We start from the raw sequence: 25,217 nt of genomic DNA, 5'->3' as shown, positions 1-25,217 counted from the left end.
ATATAAAAATTCAGAGGTCTTCAATGCTCCACAGGCAACATTTTGGACAGCCAGACTTGTTGCAAACCCCATAAACCTATAGAAAGATGGAGCTTTGGAAGAATATAGAGCTATATGGCACAGACCATATGCCAGTGAGCAGAGAGAAGGAAGCACTTGAAATCACCCTGTTTCACTTCATTAATTGGCCCCTGCAGAAAGACTCTGCACACCCCTAGGTCCAGGCCTTGTATTCTGGTACTCAAAGATAGAAGGAAATTTCTTGTCATGCTGTATGGCTGACACACTACCAACAATTTCCTTACTGATTTGGAGCATCTTCACTGGACATCACAAAACAAAAATGGGAAGAGTTGGAACTCTTATTTAGCTGAGTGTTTTAATTTTATGACCTCATTTGAGTAGTTGAGAGTTCTGCGGTTTTTCTTTTTCTTGACTCGTCTCCTTATTATACTGTCACCTTTCTCCTTAGAAATGTTTCCTTTCTCTTTAGCAACCTGCCCAGGGCCTCTTTCACCTGATCATTTCTCAGACAGTAGATCAGGGGGTTAAGAAAGGGTGTAATGGCTGCGTAGAAGAGCGTGATTGCCTTGGTGGCCTCTGAGCGACTTTCTCCACCTGGAATAAAGTACTCCACTGCTACAGTGCCATAAAAAAGTGTCACCACCATTATATGGAAAGAGATGGTAGAAAAGGCTTTCCTACGACTGGCTTCGTTTGAAGATTTTATCAGGTTGAGAATGACAAAGCCATATGATAGCAAAACAAAGAACACATTGCTTAAAACCAGAGCATACAGAAATATTTGTAAGACAAAGGGAGCATTTCCGAGTGGAGGGCAGGCCAGGGACAGAATTGGCTCAGGATCACACAAAAAGTGGTCAATAATGTTAGGACCACAAAAGGACAACTTGGAGATCAAAATCAGAGGGATAAGATACCACAGGAAGCCAACAACCCAACATGTCCCTACCAAGGCATAGCAGGGTCATAAGTTGTGGGTAGCGCAGAGGGTGGCAGATGGCCAAGTACCGATCCAAAGCCATGGCTGAAAGGAAGAAGCACTCTGTGGTGCCAAGAGAGAAGAAAATGTAGAACTGGAGGAAGCAGGCCTGGAAGGAGATGATTCCATAAGGGGAAACCAGGTCAGAGAGCATACGAGGCACGGTGGCAGTCACGTAGCACATCTCCATCCAGGAGAAATTACTCAGCAGGATGTACATGGGAAGCTGGGCCAAGTGGTTATCTAGGGACACCACTGTGATGATGGTGACGTTCTCAGCCAAAGTGAGCATGTAGAGAATGCAGAAAAAGCCAAGGAGCAAGAATCGTGTCCGCTGTTGAACGTCAAATCCCAGCAAAATGAATTCGTGGACGGTGCTGCCATTGGCCATCTCCATCTGGAATCACATGACAGAATCACTATCACATACTATAAGGACTGAGATATAAATTAAATGACACACTACAATTCTGTCTATGCTATCTTTTTTAATGGAAGTCAAAGGCTAAGGAGATATGTCTTTTAGTCTGGGTACTCCTTGCACCACATGTCGCCAGCAGAACCATACTGCTCTCCCTCCTGAATACTACGCTACCAAAAGTAAGTACAAAACTCTAATAACCACTAAAAAAAGGCAAGCAATTTATGAGGGTTGGAAGTCTCTAATCAGTGCGTCCAGACTTAAAAACTCTAAAACCTTCTGGTCTATTGTCTCTGGAGCTTTGAAATACACCTTGCAAGCTCCGTGTAATATTCCACCTTACATATGGGAACAACACTTCTCAGACTTGTATGCACCCACCCATGAGACTCTTACTAACTATTCCTTCCCCTTTAACATCGAAAAGCTTCCAGATTGGCCACCTGTGCAACACAGTGAAATAACAGAGCTAATTGCTGACCTGAAAGCGGCCAAGGCCCCAGGAGGTGACAATTTACCCCCAGAGATCTTGAAATCCCATCACGAATGGTGGGCTCCCATATTGGCCAACTTATTTACAGTCATTAACAATACAGGTCACTTCCCAGAGGACTGGCGGGAAGCCACAGTAATCCCCATATACAAAAAAGGATCCAGAGCGGATCCCCTCAATTATAGACCAATCAGCTTACTGTCGGCAGTGGGGAAACTCTATGCCAGTCATTTGAAGAGGAAATTATCCTTATGGATAGAGGAGGAGAACATCTTGGGCTCTGAACAAGCAGGATTCAGGAGAGGCAGATCCGTGCTGGATCACTGCCTACTCCTTAATCACCTGGCAGAGAAATACACCAACCGAACAAGGAATGGCCTTTACGTTGCGTTCGTTGACCTGAAATCAGCCTTTGATTCCATCTCAAGGGAGAAACTATGGGATAAACTCTCAAGAACGACAATAGATAAAAGACTCCTCTGTTTAATATATAATTTACACCAGAACACCTCTATACGCGTCCGCTGTGGAAGCGACGGGGGCCTTACAAAACTGATCCCTTCAACGAAAGGGGTTAGACAGGGCTGTGTTCTGGCCCCTTTATTGTTTAACCTCTTCCTCAATGATTTATGTTCCAGCTGTCTTTCTCCAACCTTTCATTCCCCCAAATTAAGCAACCATAGTTGTCCCATCCTGCTATATGCCGATGACGCTGCTCTGTTATCTTTCTCCAAAATTGGTCTAAAACGCTTATTTAGAGCCTTCATGCTATACTGTTCAGACAATAACCTAAATATTAATTTCTCCAAAACCAAAATTCTAGTGTTTTCCAAGAAATCTACAACTTCAGACTGGATAATTAATGGCAACCGCATATCTCAAGTTTCGAGCTATAAATATCTCGGTATAATTTTCCATTCTTCCCTATCCTGGTCCCCCCATATCCGTGCGGCTGTCTCGACTGCCCGAACCACAATGAAAGGCATTCTACATTTCTTTTATACCAAAGGAGGGCAGTACATCCCGGCTGCCATCCAGGTTTTTAAGGCAAAGATAATCCCTCAACTTCTTTTCGGCGCCCCACTTTGGATCACCTCATATCGTTCCTCCATAGAGGCAGTACTTTCCACTTTCTTACGCCAAATTTTTGCCCTCCCAAGGTGTGTCCCTAATGCTGCGCTTAGATTGGAAGCTGCCCAACCTTCGCTTGAATCTCAGGCATGGGTTCAGGCATTCAACTTTTGGATTAAACTGTCCTATGATTGCCTTCCCGGTTATTTACAACTTCTATGGGCAGACACCTATCTCTCACTCTGGATGAAAACATTCCGGGATAAACTTCCCAGATTAGGCTTATCCATTGAGTACTTATACACGTTAGATCCAATAATAGCCAAATCCACTATCCGATCGAGACTCAGGGATCTAGAAATACAAACCACAATGACAGCAGCAACCAAAGTCTGCTCTCCTCAACATTTCAACCTGAACTTGGACCCTAATACGCACGCCCCCTATTTAGATTTTTTAACTGTCCCTAAATATAGAATCGCGCTTACCAAAGCAAGGTTCAACTGCCTAACCTCAGCAGTACTGGAGGGAAGATACCAGGGTATTGAGTATAATCAACGCACCTGTCCCTGCAAACTGGGTGCTATAGAAACCCTTCGGCACGTGTTTCTCGAATGCCCACTCTACTCCCGCGAACGCAACAAATATCTATCTCCATTCATAAAGAACCGTATTAACCTATCTCCTGAGTGCTTGCTTGCCTGCTTGCTGAGGGGTCAAAATAAAAATATCACTTTCTCCGTTGCTAAATACATATACGCAGCCCAGTCTAAAAGAACTCAATTATCCTCTTGAATATCCTATAAACATTTTACTCTGACCTACTCAATTTTAATTTTAATTCTGTTATTTTTTATTCTTATAATGCATAACAAATTATTTTATTTATGTATCAAGTATTAAGCATACCAATGCACTTTTTATGCCCATGAAACACATTATCTGTTCTGTACGTGTGTAATTTTTATGCCCATGAAACACGTTATCTGTTCTGCACGTGTGTAATTTTATGAACTGATACACCTATGCTTTTTACTGGTCATAGACCGCAATAAATATTGATTGATTGATTGCACCACATGTCTTGGATCGCAAGTGATCATTTACAAAAGCTATTATGATCCTTTTTAACTATTAATTATAATAATATTAAAAGGGCAACCCCAACAAGCACACTTAAAATAAATACACAAAAGTGCTTTGGAGCAATTTAGCTCTGAATATATCCAGGAGCCTTCCCTTCCTAAGTAAAAATGAGGTAGTTCAGATATTTGTGAAGGACACAAATTGGTCAGGCTGCAATTTGGATGGATACGAAGTGAGAGAAACATAGAAAGCTGAACTTTAGGGATCTGAAAGCCTCTTTACTCCCCAGAGATCAGATATGGGAGTAGTGGAGTTTGGTATGCTTTGACCTATGTTCAACCTGTATATTTCTATATGAAAGCTAATATTGCAGAATATCATGACACCTCCCGTGACCTCCTCCAAAGGAAAATAAACATGGAATATCCAGAGCTTGGAAGATTACTTTTAAAAAGTAATAAATTACAGTTACAATTACTTGGCCAAAAAAAGAAATAATTACAGTTACAATTTCAATTGCTCTGAAAGTAACAAATTACTTTACTTTTTCTCAAAAGTAATCACTACAATTACATTTCAGTTACTTTTTTAAAAAAAAACGCCTACAAGGTGCTGGCCTTGGCTGCTTCACATCTAAGTAGCCTAAAACAATATTAAAGATAAACACACACATATAGGGGGTAGTACAAGGGTTTGAATCCTGACATAGCCATGAAACTCACTGGGTGACCTTGGGCCAGTCACTCCCTCTCATGAAAACCCTATTCATAGGGTCACAATAAGTTGGAATCAACTTGAAGGCAGTACATTTATTTTTTATTTTGAAGATGATGATGATGATAATGCAGCATTTCAAATTAATTCTGTATAAGAAGCATTCCATGCCAAGCTTGGAAAACCAAGGAGAAGGTATAAAATGTAGACAAACATACTTTTGACAAAATGCTGTTTATCCTTTATATCTATATCTATAATTAGCAATACAGCTGAATGATGTATGTAAAGTATTTTTCTCTGTCCCTTTTTTATTAGTATTTTAGTACTACTGCTAAAGTTCTGATGAAAGAATAAAGCATTCATTAGCCAAATTCAATTGATTAGAGCACATCACGTAAATTCCACTGATGTTGGAGTTTTTGCCATAGAAAAGGCAAAAAACACATACCCTATGATAGCCCAGTAGACAATCAGAACTAATATAAAACCCTATTGCTTCTCATTTGCAAATGTTGCAAGATCTAAGGTAACTCATGTGAGTTCAGGTGATGCATGTTATGTAAATCTGTATAGATATAAGCAGAGATTGTCAACAGTCTGAGATGTGTGTGTGCCAATGTGTGCGTTTACCTAAGTGGCAGGCTTTTACCCTGCACTGAGATCACTGAGATGTAAGACTTAGTAAAATAAGAAAAGCTATTTTATTTATAGAAATACATAGTAGATAGGAAAGGCATACCTAGTTCTAACTAACTAACTAACTTGGAGACACAACACCCAGGTTTGGGAGTTGCTCTCATGGCTCAGGAGGGAGAGAGCAGAGACAAAGGTGTCTCCTCTCTCTTGGATTACTTAATTGCTTAACTGCATTCTTTGTTTGCCTCTGTAATTCTCACTTTTTTTTACCCACTGTTTGAATGTCTTCTGGGAATGCCTACTGATTATTTGTTATCATTTGGGGCTGATTACCTTCATCTATTATCTCGCCAAAGTTGCATACACATGATAGATTTAAAGCACATTTCCACCACCACCCCAAAAAAGAATCCTGGGAACTGTAGTTTGTTACAGGTGCTGGGAATTATACCTCTGTGAGGAGTAAACTACAGTCCCCAAGATTCTTGGGGAAAAGCCATGTGCTTACATGTATGGTGTCTACTGGGAGACTCTTATGGATTGATTCTATACTCCCAGAAGTAAATCCTATTTACTGCTATGGGAACTACTTCCAAGTAAGTATGCTTGGAATTGCAGCTTTTAGGTCATGCTTAATAGCCACCTTGTATCAAATTGAACAGTTTCCAATCAGATTTAAACACTAACCACTTAAACTGGTCAGAGTGTCATTCCCTCTGTTTCTGAAGCTCAGGCTGGAAGTGTTGTTGCTTATGGATGGTATCACCATCCATATCATACATAATAAGGAGTATTAGTGGGCAAGAGGGAACCCCAAGTGTTGCAGAATACAAAAAAGTGAGAGAGAAAAAAGAAAGGGGATGACTCCCAAAACAGCCCAAATGAGTACTGAGCATGCTGTGTTATGGAATGCTCAGTCGCTCGTGTGTGTGTGTGTGAGTGTGTGTGTGTGTGTGAGTGTGTGAGTGTGTGTGTGTGTGTGTGTGTGTGTGTGTGTGTGTGTGTGTGTGTGTGAGAGAGAGAGAGAGAGAGAGAGAGAGAGAGAGAGAGATGTCTCAGCTAACAGAAAATTATAGAACAGTAGAGTTGGAAGGAACCTATAAGGTCATCGAGTCCACACCACTGCTCAATGCAGGAATCCAAGTTAAAGCACACCTGACAGGTGGCTCTCCAGCTGCCTCTTGAATGCTTCCAATGTTGGAGAGCCCACCACTTCCCTAGGTCATTGGTTCCAATGTCATACTGCTCTAATGACTGACAATCCTTTTTTGAGTGTTGAAAGGTGTTTGAAATAAAATTCTAACTTTTATAATAGTCCATATTTTTTTAATGTCCATATGAATGATGGACAGGCTAGAGAAAAAAATGACTCACTAAGGCTACATCCACACCAGAGATTTATTCCACTTTAAACAGTCATGATTTCCCAGAAATCTGGGAAGTGTAATTTGTGAAGGGTCCTGAGAGTTGCATGAAGGAAAGCAAGTGATTAAAGTCTTCCACTTAATTATGTTAAAGTGTTTTGTTTGCGTTCATGAGTTTAGTGAAATGCAGATTTCCACAAAGACTGGGGAGGACAAAGTTTGGTGAAATGTTTCAGGTGGTGGGAGGGTAGGCAGTTACCTTATTTAACTTTATGAGGTTTCTGAGGATTTTGTACAGCAAAAGAGAAAACATTTGGCTACCTCATAAACATAAAACTTCCCACTTCACCGAAATTCACTCCCCTGAAAAAGGCACTTTAGCAGGGAACAAATAGACCCATGGAAGTGGAGGGATGATGCAGATACGGATGAAAGGTGAATCTTGGGGGCCATGTATGCCCTTAGCCTGTCTATCTATATGTCTTCACTGAAAGACAAAAGTTAAGCAGGCATGTCAAGGGGGGGATATGCAGTTCTGCAGCTCCTCCCGCCATTTGATAACACATATCTTTATTTTTCAGAAACAATGTTTCTATTACATAAAAACTATAAGGTATAAAAGCTAGTTTAAATAGTTCAGTGATGGGCAATTACAGCCTTCATTGTGGGTCTGCAAACCGCCTGGCAAATATTGTTATTTCTCCTTCTGAAATCTTTTACCTTTCATGCTATCAAACCCAGAAATATAACGAAACCAAACCATTCTAACATGGGAGAGTAAAACAAAATGTTCATTTATTTATTACATTGATATACCACCCCGTAGCCGAAGCTCTGTGGGTGGTTTACAGCAAAATGTTCAACTTCCGCATTTCATTCTTCTTTCACATTTCTTTCTTTTTTGTTTCAACACTTTCCCAAGTGCAAATGGCATCATGGATATTGTCAGTGTATCCCAAAATACTTTCTCTCCTTATGATTATATATATTTACACAGATACTGTAAAGTATCTATCTATCTTTCTATCTATCTATCTATCTATCTATCTATCTATCTATCTATCTATCTATCTATCTATCTATCTATCTATCTATCTATCTATCTATCTATCTATCTATCTATCTATCTATCTATCTATCTATTTGTCTGTCTGTCTGTCTGTCTGTCTGTCTGTCTGTCTGTCTGTCTGTCTATCTATCTATATCTGTCTGTCTGTCTGTCTGTCTGTCTGTCTAAACGTCTTACTTCTATCAATCATCTATAGATCGATCTATGTATCTAATCATCTAAATTGCTTACTTTTGAAAAACAGAATACCCCCATCACTAGCTCAGAATAATTCAGCTGATTATTCTGAACTTTCAGTTACCAGATGCTTTGAAGGAGAGACCAAGAAAATGCTCCATTTGGCAAGCAGGGACTCCCAATCAGCTTGAAAGAAGATATACCCCAACTTCAGTTAACAAAGACATTAAGGGGGCAGACCTATGTACATTTACCGGAGAGTACATCCCATTGAAATACATGAGGATTACTTCTGCTGAAATATCTGTACGCTTGCATTGTCACAGTCCAAGTCTATGGAAGCAACTCTCATGGAATTAACTGGGACTGACTTCTGAGTAGATCTGTCTATGATTGTTCTGTTGCTAATACTCACTATCGACCTGTGTGAGTTTTGCACACATCAAGGGGCTGGGAGGAAGTTAATAAAATCTGCATGAAGGAAAGTAGCTGATTAACGTCTTTCACTTAATTATGTTAATGAGTTGTTTCCATTCATGGGTTAGTGAAATGAGGAATTCCACAAAGACTGGGGGAGGACAAAGTTTGGTTAAAATTTCAGGGGGTGAGAAAAGGTAGCCACTTACCTTCCTTAACTTCATGAGGTGTCTGAGGATGTTTTTTTTAAGCAAAAGAGAAGATGTTTGGCCACCTCATAAGTGTAAATATAAGTGGCAAATTTCCTACTTCTTGAAAAATTCACTGGAACTTGCTCAGTCCCCAGAAAAAACAGACAAAAAAAATGCTTTAGCAGGGAATGAATAGACCCACGAAAGTGGGGGAAACATTTTCATCATATTTTAGTTTCAATTTGGGATGCAGTTGAGAGTTATGGAGACATTCCATGATCTTTTTTTCCAACTCAAACCTCCCCCGCTCTAATTTTAAAATTGTCTATCAAGATTTCGTTGAAGAAGATCTAGCCATTTATTGGTACCCCTTCAAATCCACCCCTCCATGGTTTCCACCCGATTTTCAGAGGTGGTCATAACTCCCATTTCTGTACCTCAACAGGAGTCAAAGTCTTGATCCCTCTTTTAGGAGGTTTCCCAGAAGAGCTGCAACATGTTTGTGGGGACAGACCGTTCTTCTCCGTGCATTTAACTGGTGCTGATCTGCAGGGTTGATTGCATGAAGAACACAAGGGACCATATTGTAGTCTTGGTAGGAGGAATAGTCAACAAGTAGATGTGCAGACAAGAGCTGAAATGCCACTCTTAGCAGTGACTGCTGTTTTAAAGAGTGACTGCAATGAACTTTTGGAATGTGTCTCTTGGGCACAGTACCCTGTAGTGCAGAAACAATATTTGTTTGAAGACAAAATTCCAGTTCCACAGAACTTTCTCAGCAGGCATTTTTCCCCACAGAAAACTTCTGTAAATGTTCCCTTCCCCTCAAAAAGAGCTCCATTTTGCTAAGTATTCTGGAAACAGTTTTCAATGTTTGTGTGTGACAGCCACTGTCCCACCTCTTAAAATGCCCCAAGATTGTCAGCCCAGCTGGTATTGCATGATTTCTGTTATTGCTGGTGCCATCAAATGGTGGTTTCAAGAAAATCAGCTTTGGGAAAATAAAAGAGCCATGTTGCTGCAGCTGCTGGGAGCCTCATCCCAAAGAAACTGCTGAAGATATCTCTCCTCCCACCCCCACCCCACTTTGTTACTGATGGATTGGGAAGAGAATGTCAGGAAAGCATTTCCTCTCAACTCAATGGTTTGTGCTTTTCAAAGGGCTGCCTTTTTCAAATGGTGACCACCTTGAAATGGAAAATAAACAGTCTGGGCCTTGAGCAAATGAGGGAAAAACAGCTAGGGATGGAGCAGCAATTCCTTTTCAATAGATTTGTACACTGATTTTGTGGTTCTGAGCTGACTGAGCTTTTCACGCATCCCAACATCTCTTGTATTGAGTGTCTGTTGATGTCTGAGCTGTTTGTGTATTGACAGATTTTTCTTTAAAAAAATAACACATTGTAGGCAAAGTTAAATGCAAGATATACAGAGACAGTAATACCTTAGTTAACAAAGTACATGCATTCCTGGACATTACTTTTTTAACAGAAAAGGTGGTACCAGAGGTAGGAATAACATGGAAAGAATAGGGATAGGTTCCTACACCTCAAACAAGAAGAGCAGTTCAACATAGTATATTTTATTCAAAACCTGTGCCATCTTATTCAAAGCCTGTGCCACCTTTCCACCATTCCAGCCATGTGTGAGAGATCTGCGTGCAGCAGCCACAATCCAGCAGACAAGGAGCCACATTGTGACTATGTCAGAGTGTGCGTCCCCCTGCACCCAAAAAGGCTTTGTTAAGAAGGAGCTTCTTTCCTGGAGGATTTGTGAATTGAGGTATTACTGTACTATACATGCAAAATGCATGAAAGAGTCAGGCCCCATGCTCAAATATATTTGCAGCACAATTTTATGTTAATACATATCTATTCTTATGCTGCTCAAATCTTCATTCAATCATGAAGTTCCCTGGTTGATTTTGGGCCAGTCACTATCTCTCAGTTAAACTTATATCACAGAGATGCTGTCTGGATAAAATTGGAAGGGAGGGACCATTTGGAGCTCTTTGGTGGAATGGCGGATAAGCATTTAATGAATCATAAATAATATGAAAGAGGAGTTTTCAGGATAGGTTCAGGGCAAGGGTCATAGTTCAGTGGTAAACCAAATGCTTTGCATACAAAGGGTCCCAGGGTCCATCTCCAGCAGCAGCTCCAGTAGGCCTGGGATGGATCCCTATATGAAATCCTGGAGGGCCTCTGTCCATCAGTGATGACAATGCTAAAGTGGATGGACCAGTGGTTCGACTTGACATAAGACAGATTCCTATGAACTTATAGCTTTTGGGTTTGCTTGAAGATGTGGTAGAAGAAAGTTTTATTCTGCAAATAACAGTGGTTGCCCAGTCCTAAACACATCTGTGAAGAATAGGATTTCAGTCCACACAGGTACAGATTGTTATAATAAATATACTGCAGTGTAGGGTGTGTGTGTGGATAGTGCCATTATACAGGTAAGTCACTAGGTGGCAGTTGTGTCTGGGTGAAGTCAGAAATTTCCTGTTGCTGCTCTGCTTTTGTTTAACAGAGATAATAAATGTTTGTTTATTTTCCTGGCAAGTGTGCCTTCTAAGCCTTGCATGACACTCTGTAGCCTTGTTATGGAAGCTGTTATAACTATCTAGAAGTGGCAGGGAGAGAACCATGTTTTCTGCCATCTTGAGCTCCTTGGAGGAAAGGTGGGATAAAAATGTAGTAAATACATAAATATATACTATTTCCAAGCATTTCACAATCCACCTCTACACTGTTTTGAGTTTTTATTTTCTTCCAGTTTGCAGAAATCAATATTTGAGTAGCTATTAAATGATGCACCATCATTTCAACATTGTGAGACGACACTCAGCCCTTTATAAATCCAAACCGTACAGTCAACAGATCTAATGTTAACTTGTAACCTGTTCAATTGTTGTTTCTGAACAAAAGTTTCTTATTCTGCGACAAAACCAACAAAAATGGGCCATGTCTGCATTCATTGTCTTCCCCAATATGTGTTGCTAGCATCACCATTAACAGAGTTAAGCCTTGCATTACATTGGCTCTAAATGAACTACATTGGCTGCCTATTTGCTGCTGAGCTCAGTTGAACATGCTTACCTATAAAGCCCTAAGCAGCTTGGAGCTCAAATATATGAAGGGGTTCCACCTCTTGTATCAACCTGCCCATGCATTATGGTTGCCAGAGGGGGCTCTTCCCTTCAGCATTCCATTTGTAAGAGCAGTCTGTTATCCATGTACAATAGCGAGAGCCTTCTGTGTGGTATCACCCTGACTTTGGAATGCCCATCTGAGGAAGGTGTGGGTGTGTCCAGCCCAAAACTTTCCATTTTCAGTGCCAAATATAAAGTTATTTTTTGCCCACGTTTTAAATTATTGTATATTTAGCTGGTTGAATGGTTGTCCCCCTCACAATTTTGTTTTATTTTTGTTCAATTGATAAATACGAGGCTGTCTAGAATGCTGCCTATGGGACTCTGAAGAGCTCTTTATGTGTGTGTTTGTTGTTAAAGCAGAGCAACTTTAAATTTATTGTTTAAAAAAACTTAAAAGAAGTGTTGATTTTTAAAGAATCTTATGCTGCTGTGCTTTAACAAAAATTCCAAATCCAAACCCAGAGGTCTTCATGTTGCCATAGACAACATTTTGGACAGCCTCACTTCTTGCAAACTCTGTATATCTAGAGAATCAGAGACACATGAAAAATGAAAGTGTTACACAGCACAGAAAAGCAGAAACAACAGAGCAACAGAGTCAGATGATCATTTGCAGGGCAAACACAGGGCACTTTATTGGCATCATGCGGAAAGCATCCCAAATCACTCTGCTTCTTACTATTATCTGCCCCCCAAGTCTCTAAACACCCCTAGTTTCAGGCCTTGTATTCTGGTTCTCAAGTGAAGAAGTGAAGTGAATTCTTCTTTGTCTCATGTGGTTGCAGGCAACTAAGAAGTTCCCCACTGAGTCTTTACCAAGCTTAGATATGGATCATCTTATCAGGCAGTAGCTGCGGTTGAGAGCTAGCTGTTTTTCTCTTCTCCTTATTATAGTGTCACCTTTCACCTCAGAAATGTTTCCTTTCTCCTCAGCAACCTGCCCAGGGCCTCTTTCACCTGATCATTCCTCAGACAGTAGATCAGGGGATTGAGAAAAGGTGTGATGGCCGTGTAGAAGACAGTTACTATCTTGGTGACTACTGAATGATTTTCTCCACCTGGAATTAAGTACATCCCTACGAGTGTGCCATAGAAAAGTGTCACCACCGTTATATGGAAAGATATGGTGGAGAAGGCCTTCCTTCGACTGCTTTGGTTTGTAGTATGTATTAGGTTGAGAATGACAAAGCCATATGATAGCACAACAAAGGATGCATTGCCTGAAAAAAAAACCCGCATGAATATTTGGCAGATAAGGGGAACATTTCTGAGTGGAGGGCAGGCCAGGGACAGAATTGGCACAAGATCACACAAAAAATGATCAATAATGTTCGGTCCACAAAAGGACAACTTGGAGATCAAAATCACTGGGGTAAGAAACCACAGAAAGCCAACAACCCAACATGCCCCCACCAAGGCATAGCAGGAATGTTGGGTCATAAGTTGTGGGTAGCGCAAAGGGTGGCAGATGGCCAAGTCCCGATCCAAGGCCATGGCTGAGAGGAAGAAGCATTCCGTGCAGCCGAGAGCAAACAAGAAGTAGAACTGGAGGAAACAGGCCTGGAAGGAAATTATTCCATAAGTGGAAATCAGGTCAGACAGCATACGGGGCACAGTCGTGGTCACATAGCACATCTCCATCCAGGAGAAATTGCTCAGCAGGATGTACATGGGAAGCTGGGCCAAGTGGTTATCTAGAGACACCACTGTGATGATGGTGATGTTCTCAGCCAAAGTGAGCATGTAGAGAATGGACAGAAAGCCAAGGAGCAAGAATCGTGTCCGCTGTTGACCATCAAATCCCAGCAAAATGAATTCCTGGCTGATGCTCCCATTGACCATCTCCATCTTGAATCACGTAACAAGATCACTGTCACATAACGTAAGGAATGAGATATAGATTACATGGCATACTACAGTTCTTTCTACACTGTCTATTTACTATTAAAAAAGGGTAAGCAAGTATGCTTTTTAGGCTGGGCATCCCTTCCACCCACTCCATGGTTTGGATCAGAAGTGACCATTCCACAAAAACAGTTGTGCTCTTTTAACTGTAAATAATAATATTAAATAGGCACCACCACCAAACACACTTTAAATCGTGCTTTGGGGCAATTTAACTCTGAATATAATTGAGATCCTTCCCCTCCCGTTTGATCTTCGACATGCCCCTTCCCTGGATGTATTCCGCAAGGCCCTGAAGACATGGCTATTTCAACAGGCCTTTGAGATCCTTGGGATGGGTTAATCTTCATGATTTGTCATCTATTATATGCTGTAAATGTAAATGTTTTATAAATGTATTGATGACTGTCCAGTATTTTATTTATTGAGACTAATGTGACTGCATTTGATACTATTGTATTTTATCCCATTTTATCCCAGATAGGTGACACACAAATTATTATTATTATTATTATTATTATTATAAAAATGAGGTAGCCAGATCTTTGTGAAGGATGCAAAGGGGTTTAGGCTATAATTTGGATGGACAGAACATGAGAGAGACAGAACTGAGTTTTGAGTCTGAAAGCATCTTTGGGTGCTGACACTGTGGCCTTTGTCTGTGCTTCAACCTACATTCAATATGTATATTATCACTTTGTAAAAAGCTTAGAGGGCTTAACATTCAAGCAGAAGATAAATTTTGTTAAATAAATAATACATAAGTATATTTATATATGAAAGGTAATATTGCAAAACTCCAGGAGCCTCCACAGTCTTCCTTCCAAAGGAAATCACACTCCAGTAAGCAATGTCACCCCGGAATATTTTACCATTGGAGAAGTGGTGTGAACATTTAATTCTTTTTTTATTTTTACAAATATATAGTCAGTAGAAACAAATGGGAACTGTTGTGGGAAAACAATGTTCGTTTCTCGCTCTGGCTCAAAACAAGAAGTTAACAGCAGTTCAGGATAAAAACTTTAAAATAATTTATTAGAAAATAAGCAGCACTCACACCAGCAATTCAGGGTGAGCGCGGTCGACCCAGACTGTCTTGTTCCCCCAATATTTGTACCCCTTAGTAAACAACTTACAGGAAGCTTACAGTAGGAACTCCATATATGGTAATATTACAGTGTGTTACATTGAACTGTATTCCCTGAGTCATGCTTCCGGCCATAGTACATGAACAGCTTATATTACTAAGATGGCAGATATAGACATCTGTTGTAAGAAGGCGGTGCTTAATCGAAACAGTAGATAACTCTCAAGGATGCCCCTCAAGGAGGTGCTTTAGTGCGTCAGAGGAATTAACCCTTAACAGAACATAAGAAGAATCCTGTACAATGTCAATAAACCCTCCTGAGTTGTATCAGGACCTGCACAAAGCCTCCTTATTCTGTTGATTCTGTATTTTTCCATTCCATGGGATTTGCAAGAAATGAAGCTGTGCAAAATGTTGCCTGCAAAACACGAATTAACTCTGTTTTGTTGTTGTTGTTAATGCACAGCATTGTTTTAAAAATAAGTTAAAAGCATATAATTTTTTAAAAAAACAAACCCTGTGTTGCTCTGTGTAATAAAATAACAATGGAGCTCTTATTATTTATTATTTATTAAGCTTATATACCACCCGACTAGCAATAGCTCTCTGGGCGGTGAACTCCACAGGCAGCATTCTTGACAATGTCAATGTCAGGAGGATGTCTTTAAAAATTGTCAGACACTAAGGGAAGCATGAAGCAGCAAAATTTGAAAAAAAAATGTTAAGCCAAGAATACATACTGAAAAAACTTGGTCACATTTTAATCATTTTAAGGTAAGGAAGAGGAAGAAACAACCTCCCTCTCACTCTCCTGAGTGATTACAGAAAAAATTTAATACTATTCGCTTCGCCCACAAAAGGCCTCTGGATATATTTGTCTATAATCTGACAGGCTTAATCCACTCAGGAGGAGCTCCTGTGCCTGTAATTTCATGCACTTTGGCAAAAAGGGGGAAAATCATAGCTCATTCCTCATTATAATGACTGGACAACACAGAGCTTCATTTTATACAGAGAGCCTCAGAACCCAACACACAGAAAAAAGCAGAGAGAGGAAAGAGTAATTGGGAATAACATTGGATTTGTCTTTTTAAAAATGCAGAGACAGAGCAAAGGTGAATGTTGGAGCCCAGGCACACCCGAAAACTATCTATCTATCTCCATTGAAAAACAAAAATAAAGCAGGCATGATGTTTTTGATTAGATAAGAAGCATATAAGGTAATTGCTCCAATTGCCCCAAAGTTTGGTTTGGGGCAATTGCAGCAGATTGGGTCTGTGAACCTTCGTGTGAATATTGTTACATTTCTAGTGAACTCTTTTGTCTCTCCTGCTATTGAACACACCAATATAGCCAAACTTTAATAATAATAATAATAATAAATTCAACTATCACATTTTTTTCTTCTTTCATATTTATTATTTATTTATTTCCAGGCTTTCCCCAGTGCAAACTGCATCATGGACATTCCCACTGAATTCTACAATACTTCCTCCTCTCACAATTCTATCTATCTATCTATCTATCTATCTATCTATCTATCTATCTATCTATCTATCTATCTATCTATCTATCTATCTATCTATCTATCTATCTATCTATCTATCTATCTATCTATCTATCTATCTATCTATCTATCTATCTATCTATCTATCTATCTATCTATCCTAGTCTAGTCTAGTCTAGTCTAGTCTAGTCTAGTCTAGTCTAAATTTCTAACTTTCAAAAAGAAAAAATCTCCTATCTCTAGCTCCTGTTGATGAAAATTCAGGTTATTCTGAACTTTCAGTTAGCAGATGTTTTTAATGAGAGACTCTGCAAATCTCCTTTTAGCAAGCAGGTACTCCCAAACAGCTTGAAAAGGAATACATCCCAAGTTCAGTTAAGAAAGACACTAAAGGGCCAATACTATATACACTTACCTGAGAATACATCCCATTGAACTATACGGGAATTACATCTGCAGAAATATCTATAGGTTTGCACCATCACAGTCCAAGGCTATGAAAGTAATGGAATTAGATGGGACTGACTTCTGTATAGGATTCTTCTGTTGCTAACACTCACAGTAGACCTATGTGGGTTTTGTGCACATGAAAAGGTGGGGTGGGAGAACGTAATAAGGTCTGCACGAAGGACAGCAGGTAATTAAAGTCTTCCACTTAATTATGTTAATGTGTTTTGTTTCCATTCATGGGTTCAGTGAAATGATTCCCACAAAGACTGGGGGAGGACAAAGTTTGGTGAAATGTTTCAGGTGGTGGGAGGGTAAACAATTACCTTCCTTAACTTTATGAGGTTTCTGAGGATTTTGTACAGCAAAAGAGAAAACATTTCCCGCTCATAAACCTAAATTCTGTGAGTAGCAAATTTTCCACTTCCTGAAAAATGCACTGAAATTTCCTCTCTCCATGGACAAAAATAAAACCTTAACAAGGAATAAACAGATCCATGAAAGTGGGGAGATGATTTTCAGCCCACCTTAATTAAAATTAAGGCTGACAGTTATAGACACATGCCATGATGCTTTTTTCTGACTCAAACCTCCACCGCTCTAATTTTAAAACTGTCTCTCAACATTTCCTTGAAGAAGCCCTACCTTTTACTGACACCCAGTCAAATCGATCCTTCTATGATTTCCACCCAAGTTTCCTGGGTGGTCAAAACTCCAATTTCCATACCTCAACAGGAGGAAAGTCTTGATCTGTCCAGCAGAAGGCTTCTCAGAAGAGCTGCAACAGGTTTATGGGTCGTACTTCTCTCTCCATTTTACTGGTGTTTCTCTGTGGGCGTGTGAGTATGAAGAACACAAGGGACCATATTGTAGGGTGATCGGAGGAAGAGTCTCCTAGTATATGTGCAGACCAGAGCTGAAATGCAAATCTTTAGTTCTGACTGCAGTTTTAATGAGAGACTGCAATGCAACTCTTAGAAGATGTCTCTTGGGTCCAATTATCATTTGTTGCAGAAACAAGATTTGTTTGAAGAGAAGATTCCTTTTTCCCCAAGGCTTCTCAGAAGACATTTGTGTCAGAGAAGATGTATGTAAATTTTCCTTTCTCCCTCAAAAAGGAAGCCCTCAAAAATAGATGTGCAAAGTCTTTGAGGAAAGAGAACACAACTGTGATTTCATTACAAGCAACACATATTAATACAGGCGATGAAAGCCTACTAGCAGCTGTAATATTGGGAGAAGTAAATATCTGTCTGCTCAGAGAAAAAGAAGAGTTGCTACTATCATAAGCAGTCCTTGTCCTTCTAGCCGTCTCCATAGTTTGTCATTTCTTTTTACCTAGCAGCAAGGATACATCTTTCCTGTGGTGGGTTCGTTTGAGGTCAGTACTCCCTGAAAGTTATTTCTGCAAATAACTGCTGGTGGATATTAAAAAATCTCTTCCCCAAATGGCAAATGTAAATTGTGAAAACTCTGCAGAGAGTCCTAGGCTTGTCTCCAGCTGTGCAAGAGCTGATGTCCAGGTACTCATTCAGAATTCACTGTACAGTTAACTTACAGTACAAAGGTATACATGTCTAATTCAGAAGTAAGTCTTTTTGTGCTTAATGGGCTTACTCCCAGGTAAGTGGCTACAGGCTGGCAGTCTAGGCTTTGGTTTATAATTGGGATTCGGAAAACAGGTTTCTTGTGCATTCAACAGCTGTATCTCCACAAACAGGACAAACAGGACATAGCTGACATCCTGACATGGTAAACAGCAGGTTGTCCGGGGGAAAGGTTCAGACCTAAACCCTGGCTTAATTTGCACATCCCAGCTCAGCCAGCTGAACTTAGATCAGCATAATTTATGAGGGTGTAAGCCCTGAAAAATGGGTACTTAGGGGGAGTGCCAGGGATGGGAACAGGGATATAGTCATCCAGAGTCTCAGGGGGTCTTAGGCCCCTTACTTTCTTTAGCACCATGCCCCAGCATGGTCTCTTAGTCTCCAGCATCCTACGAGCCAATCAGCATGAAAGGGGAGTGTGTTAGCCACTGAGAAGAGTCTTCTAACTTGCTTACTTGTTCTTTCCTGCTGATTAGAGCTCCTATTCAGAGCTTGGAAAAGTTACTTTTTAAAACTACAACTCCCATCTTCCCCAGCCAGCATTGCCACTAGATTGGGCTGATGGGAGTTGTAGTTCAAAAAAGTAACTTTTCCAAGCTCTGCTCCTATTAGTTTCTACTTCAAAAAGCCAAGCTGTGGTGAGTGAGAATTCTGTAACTGCAAAATGAGAGACAGTGAATCCTGATGGTAGCATCCCATCTACATCATCAAGCAGTTTGGTAGCATCAGGAGATAAACATGTAGACCAGAGCTTGGAAAAGTTACTTTTTTGAACTACAACTCCCATCGGCCCAATCCAGTGGCCATGCTGGCTGTGGCTGATGGGAGTTGTAGTTCAAAAAAGTAACTTTTCCAAGCTCTGATGTAGACACTGAATTCAGCAATAACTGTGACAGTGAGAGAAGGACAGTCAAATTCTGACAGTGGTAGAGAAACAGAAAGCAGTATTCAAGCCTGGCCAGATTGTTCTATAATCTTATAAGGGAGCATTGCTGTGAAAGGGGCATGGCTGTGACTATTACGAAGGGACTCTGCACTTCTGAATTTGCCACTACGCTTCTGGGTAGGAACGAGGGGGGAACCTACCATGGATCCTAACTCTGTTCAGCTCACTTATGTGACCTGGAAACCTCGGCAAACTTAGATCAGCAAAATGGTCTTGTAGATCAACCTGTATTTTCCAGGCTTGTTTTCCTGGCTTGGGCTGTCCCAGCCAGCAGTATCCTAGCTCCCGAAGATGGACTGGATCTGGCACTCCCAAGGAATTCTGGGAATTGTAACCATATGAGGTGAAAAGGGGTCTCCTCCTAACAACTCTCCACCCTCTTCACAAACTACAGTTCCCAGGATACCTCGGGGGAAGACATGAACATTTGAAGTAATATAATACTGCTTTAAATGTATAGTGCAGTTTGGGCCTCAGTTTCTTATTTTTCCAATCTTCAGTTCTCCACATTTCCACATCCATTTGCAATTTTTAAATGAGAAAGTCCTCATGAAGTCCACTAAATTCTCTGCACACATGATTGCATGCAATTTTGCCTAATATATACATTTTGGAAAACCAATTTTCCCTAATATAATGCATTCTTATGCACGTTACCACAGTATGTGCGTTTACCATACGTACATTGCTTGGCCAAATAACTATATTGCAAAAAAGTGTGAGTTTTAAGGATGACTGTGTTTCAGTTCTCATATTGTTTCACCTTTGTATGTAAACTGAATCAAATTTCTCCCCCATACCTAATGCCTACCCATGCCTACTTTTATAGTTACAATGTTTTCCATACAAACAGCAATAAAATTATATTTTACTAGGGGCTCCACCTCTGCTTGCTTCGCTCACCAATCCTGCCCGCTGTTGCCAGCTCACCCAACACATGGGTTGCCAGTGCTCCCTCATCTCCTTCCCTGGGTCACCAGCACTCCCCCTTTTCATCGCCACAGATAAGGCAGAGGAAGATTTCCCACAACTGCCTTGGCTATAGGTTTCCATCAGGGTGAGAATCACAACATCATCGGATAGCGCAACAAAGAAGGCATTGCCTTAAAAAAGAACATGCATGAATATCTGGCAGACAAGGAGGACATTTCCAAGTGGAGGGCAGGCTAAGGACAGGATGGGCCCAGGATCACACAAAAATGGTCAATAATGTTAGGACCACAGGAGGACAACTTGGAGATCAGAATCACTGGGATAGCGTAACCTCTGACATCCCTTTCAATTGGTGAACCCGCTTCACATGAGTAATGCATGAAGGAGCGATGGTCATCCTATGTTTGCTGTGTGAGGCCATATTAATGCACACTCCCGGCTTCCATCCACAATGAGAAGCTCTAAAGGCAGAGCAACTGGGCTTGGCTTATTTGGAAGAGAGCACTGGAGAATCACTCTGGTGTTCGGGGTTTTTTTGGGGGTAATATTTTATTTATTTACAAATATGGCATATACTACCCTCCTCTTATGAGCCTTTAGTCATGTCTATTAACTTCCATGAGTCTACTTTGAATAGGGCTAGCACTGAATACCTAATAATAACAGCAGCAGTAGCAAAAAGAACAATATACATTTCATTTCATGGAACACAAACATCACACAATTAACAGTAGCAGCCGTGGCATTTTATTACAGAAATCAAATCATTTCAACTCCAATGGAAAGTGCTCACACAACCTTGAGAGTCTGGGTTATTTTGGTTCGCAAAGGAAGGAAGGAACTTTCTTGTAGTCCAGTGCAGTTGCCAGGCAACCAACAAGTTCCTCACTGAATCTTTTCCCAGCTTAGATTTCTGGCAAAATCACTGGGTGATATAACACACAAGGGAGGAGGGGTGCCACTCTAACTGAGCTCCGAATATTAATCTCCTCAGTTGGGTGGATGAGTGCTTTGTTTTTGTGATTCCTCTCCTTGTTAAACTGCCACCGTTCTCCTCAGAAGTCTTTCCTTTCTCTTCAGCAGCCTATCCAGAGCCTCTTTCACCTGATCGTTTCTCAGACAGTAGATCATGGGGTTGAGAAAGGGTATAACTGCAGCATAGAAGGTAGTTACTACCTTTGTGACTGTTGACTGGCTTTCTCCACCTGGAATTAAATACATGGCTACTGCTGTGCCATAGAAAAGGGTCACCACCATGATATGGAAAGATATGGTGGAGAAGGCCTTCCTTCGGCGGCCTGGGCTAGACGTTTTCATCAGGCTGAGAATCACAATGCTGTATGATAGTACAACAAAAGATACATTAATTAAAACCAGAGTATTCATGAAAATTTGGCAGACAAGGGGAATGTTTCCGAATGGAGGGCAGGCCACGGACAGAATTGGCCCAACATCACACAAAAAATGGTCAATAATGTTAGGTCCACAGAAGGACAACTTGGAGATCAAAATCAGAGGGATGGGGTAACACAGGAAGCCAACAACCCAACATGTCCCTACCAGGGAATAGCAGGACTGTTGCGTCATAAGTTGTGGGTAGCGCAGTGGGTGGCAAATGGCCAAATATCGATCCAAGGCCATGGCTGAGAGGAAGAAGCATTCGGTGCATCCAAGAGAGAAGGAGATGTAGAACTGGAGGAAGCAGGCCTGGAAAGAGATAATCTCACGAGGGGAAGCCAGGTCAAAGAGCATGCGGGGCACAGTGGTGGTCACATAGCATATCTCCAGCCAGGAGAAGTTGCTCAGCAGGATGTACATGGGAAGCTGGGCCAAGTGGTTATCGAGGGACACCACAGTGATGATGGTGATGTTCTCTCCCAAGGTCAGTATGTAGAGAATGGCAAACAGGATGAGGAGCAGGAATCGCTTCTGCTGCTGCTCAGCTTCAAATCCTAGCAAAATGAATTCCTGGACTGTGGTTGCATTGTCCATCTCCATCTGGAATCACATAATAGAATCACTGTGATGTACTCTAAGGTCTGAGGTACAATATTACTTAGTGTACCCTAATCTTCCCTTCCTGTTTCCCTTGAAAGAGAAAGGCTAAGCAGGCATGTAGTTGAGGCAGTGAGGGCTGGTCCATTCAGACTAATGGAGCACTGCCCTACCAAGCTCAGTCTGCCCTCATCTAGCCACCACCTGCCTGTCGTCTTACTTACAACCAGGCCAGGGGGTGGCACTGCCTATCAGCTTCCTCCTCCTCAGTCTCAAGGTTGCCCTGGCAGAACCCACCAGTCCTAGCGGCCACTGAATTTAGGGAGTGCAGCAGGGCATTCCTTCACCCACTCCATATTTCAGATCAGAAGTGATCATTCCTCGGGAGCAGTTATGCTTCTGGTTCACCATACATTGCAATATATATATATATATATATATATATTAAAGAAAGACAACAAGTGCACTTAAAAGAGATTGTTTGGGGGCAACAACTCTGACCCTATCCAGGAGCCTCGCTGTAAACCTGCTGTGCATATTTCTCCAGTCCCTGAAATCCTCCCTCTGTCACTGAATGCTTAAACGACACCAAGCCAATCAGTTATTCCTTCTTTTAAAGGGTAAAACACACGCGACCCAAAATATAGAGTGTGTCCTTATACTGAGTGAGAACATTGGCCCCTCTAGCAGCCTACACTGACTGGCTATGGCTTGCCACAGTTTCAGACAAGGGGATCTTTCCCAGCACTACCCGGAGATGCCAGGGATTGAACCTGGAACCCTCTGCATGGTAAGCAGATGCTCTACCACTGAGCTACAGCCCTTCTCCTAAACATCTCACCTGAGAGCATATATGTGAGCTTTCACGCAGTGGTTCCTAAAGTTTTTTTTCCCCATGGGCTACTTGAAAATTGCTGATGGTCTTGGTGGACTACTTAATGATTTTTCATTGTAGCAATTGTACAGTTGTAGCACTTGTAATGCACAATGCTTGGTGGTGTGTGGTTATTAAAGTACAATTATTGCTTCTTTTATTTGTTATATTGAATTTCATTATATATTTAATGTACCACAGACCACCTGAATGAAGCTTGAGGACCACTGATGGTTCACAGACCATATTCTCTGCCTTGAAGATATATAATAATTAAACTATCTGTTATTTGAAATGTGTTGTGAGATAGCTTTCTCTGAAATATGTTCCATAAAATAGATGCAATGCTATTTTTATATGCACCACATTTCCCTGCATGGAGATATGTCCAGAGGCAGGTCTGAAGAACCTTGTTTTTTAAACCTTGTTTTTTAAACCTAGTTTTTTTTTAAAAAATCTGTTTTTAAATTTGTATACTTGTTTTTAAAGTTTTTAATTGTTGCAAACCGCCCAGGGAGCTTCAGCGACGAGGCGGTATACAAATGTAATAAATAATAATAATACATAAACTAAGAGTACTTGGAGGCGTCTAGTGTCTTTACACTATGCTCTTGGTTTGCATTTACAAACACACAAGCAAAGGGATCCGATTGCTTCCTACTCACGTTTCCATTATCTTGGCAACAGACCCCATTTCTGTACCTCAGTAGGTCTCAGTGTTTTCCTCCATTCAGCAGAAGGCTCACACTAAGTCCTGTGTCAGAATTTAGGATGGAGGGATGCCACTCACCTTGTCTTATATTGGCACCCATCTGCACTATTGTTGGAGCGAAGGACATCATCTTGTGGGTTTGGAAGAAGAAAGATGTAAGGTGTGTGTGTGTGTGCGTGCTTGCAACCAACATTCAACACCACTGGTTAATATCAGCTTCAGTTTTAATCACTGACTGAAACTATCTTGGGAACTCATCTCTCAGGAACTATACTGTTTTTCATCCAAACAAGAACTGTTTGGAGACAAGATTTCACCTATTTCCAGCTCCTATTAAATGTACAAATTAAGTAGGGTCACCTTTAAATGTGAACTGAATCATTTTGTTTCCTCCATGCCAACTCCTTCCCTTATTAAATTGTATCTAAATGCACTAATAGACAAAAGACCTTGTGGTTTAAGAACGTACCTATAGCCAACATATATATCTATCAAACTTTAAAAAGCAGGGAACTTGGGCAGCTATAGTGAATGCACCATAGGAGCAGGAGACCCGACCTCTTCTCTGAGATACTGTACTGCCCTACAAATTTGTCAAAATGCAAATACAATTTGGGTTGGTCTTGCACAGTCCAATCTAGGGTTGCCAGGCTCAGGGCCTGAGAATGATTCTGTATCTTTAAGAGAAGAGCAAATTCAGCCAAGTGCAGGTTTTCTTGCAATACTGTAATGGGAAAAACCACAAGTTGAACTTCTCCCTTCCCCCTGCACAACTTTTAAAGATACAGAAGACCTCTTGGCTGCCAGGTTGCGTTACTATAGGATGGTGGCAGATAGCAGTAATAAGACCATTGCTGGCTGGGAGGTGAACAATATCTTTAGCCTCCCCAGCCCTTCTTTACTGCACCTGCTCCTGTACCTGGAGAACTACAGCCTATTGAGGAGCCAGAAGGTTGAGCTAGTCAACACCACCTTCGAGAGCAACTCTAAGAACTTTGGCACAGCAAATTAAACCAGAACTATCACTAGAAGCTAAAATGATGAAACTGAGGATATCATACTTTGGACACATAATGAAAAGACAGGATTCATTAGAAAAGATAATAATGTTGGGGAAAACAGAAGGGAGTAGGAAAAGAGGAAGGCTAAAGAGATGGACTGATTCCATAAAGGAAGCCACAGACCTGAACTTACAAGATCTGAACAGGGTGGTTCATGACAGATGCTCTTGGAGGTCGCTGATTCATAGGGTCGCCATAAGTTGTAATCGACTTGGAGGCACAAAACAACAACAAACAGCTGCTTCCAGGGGGAAACCTATTGTGTGGATTCTTGTTTGTGGTTGGCAATGGTCGCTGTGGTGAGAGCACAAATGTAACTTATGAATGTAGAAAGTGGGAAT

General features: G+C 41.0%; 2 protein-coding genes, 1 non-coding gene and 1 pseudogene across 3 annotated transcripts; all 4 read right to left on the bottom strand.

Moving 5' to 3' along the window:
• Positions 1–448: 448 nt before the first annotated feature.
• Positions 449–1,400, bottom strand: LOC133367394 (olfactory receptor 11G2-like; annotated as a pseudogene).
• Positions 1,401–12,705: 11,305 nt separating this feature from the next.
• Positions 12,706–13,650, bottom strand: LOC133367393 (olfactory receptor 11H6-like). Its single transcript, XM_061591495.1, has one exon. The coding sequence runs from the start codon at positions 13,648–13,650 to the stop codon at positions 12,706–12,708; it is 945 nt and encodes a 314-aa protein (XP_061447479.1).
• A 7,619-nt stretch (positions 13,651–21,269) lies between these two features.
• Positions 21,270–22,232, bottom strand: LOC133367392 (olfactory receptor 11H6-like). The gene has a single exon (XM_061591494.1). The coding sequence runs from the start codon at positions 22,230–22,232 to the stop codon at positions 21,270–21,272; it is 963 nt and encodes a 320-aa protein (XP_061447478.1).
• Positions 22,233–22,981: 749 nt separating this feature from the next.
• TRNAG-ACC (transfer RNA glycine (anticodon ACC)) lies at positions 22,982–23,058 on the bottom strand. Its single transcript has one exon. It is a non-coding gene; the product is annotated as a tRNA-Gly (tRNA).
• Positions 23,059–25,217: the final 2,159 nt, after the last annotated feature.

Source organism: Rhineura floridana, chromosome 11, assembly GCF_030035675.1.
Source record: "Rhineura floridana isolate rRhiFlo1 chromosome 11, rRhiFlo1.hap2, whole genome shotgun sequence".
Taxonomy (NCBI): Eukaryota; Metazoa; Chordata; class Lepidosauria; order Squamata; family Rhineuridae; genus Rhineura; species Rhineura floridana.
Note: the sequence above shows the minus strand (reverse complement) of the source record. Positions and strands in the feature narration are given on the sequence as shown.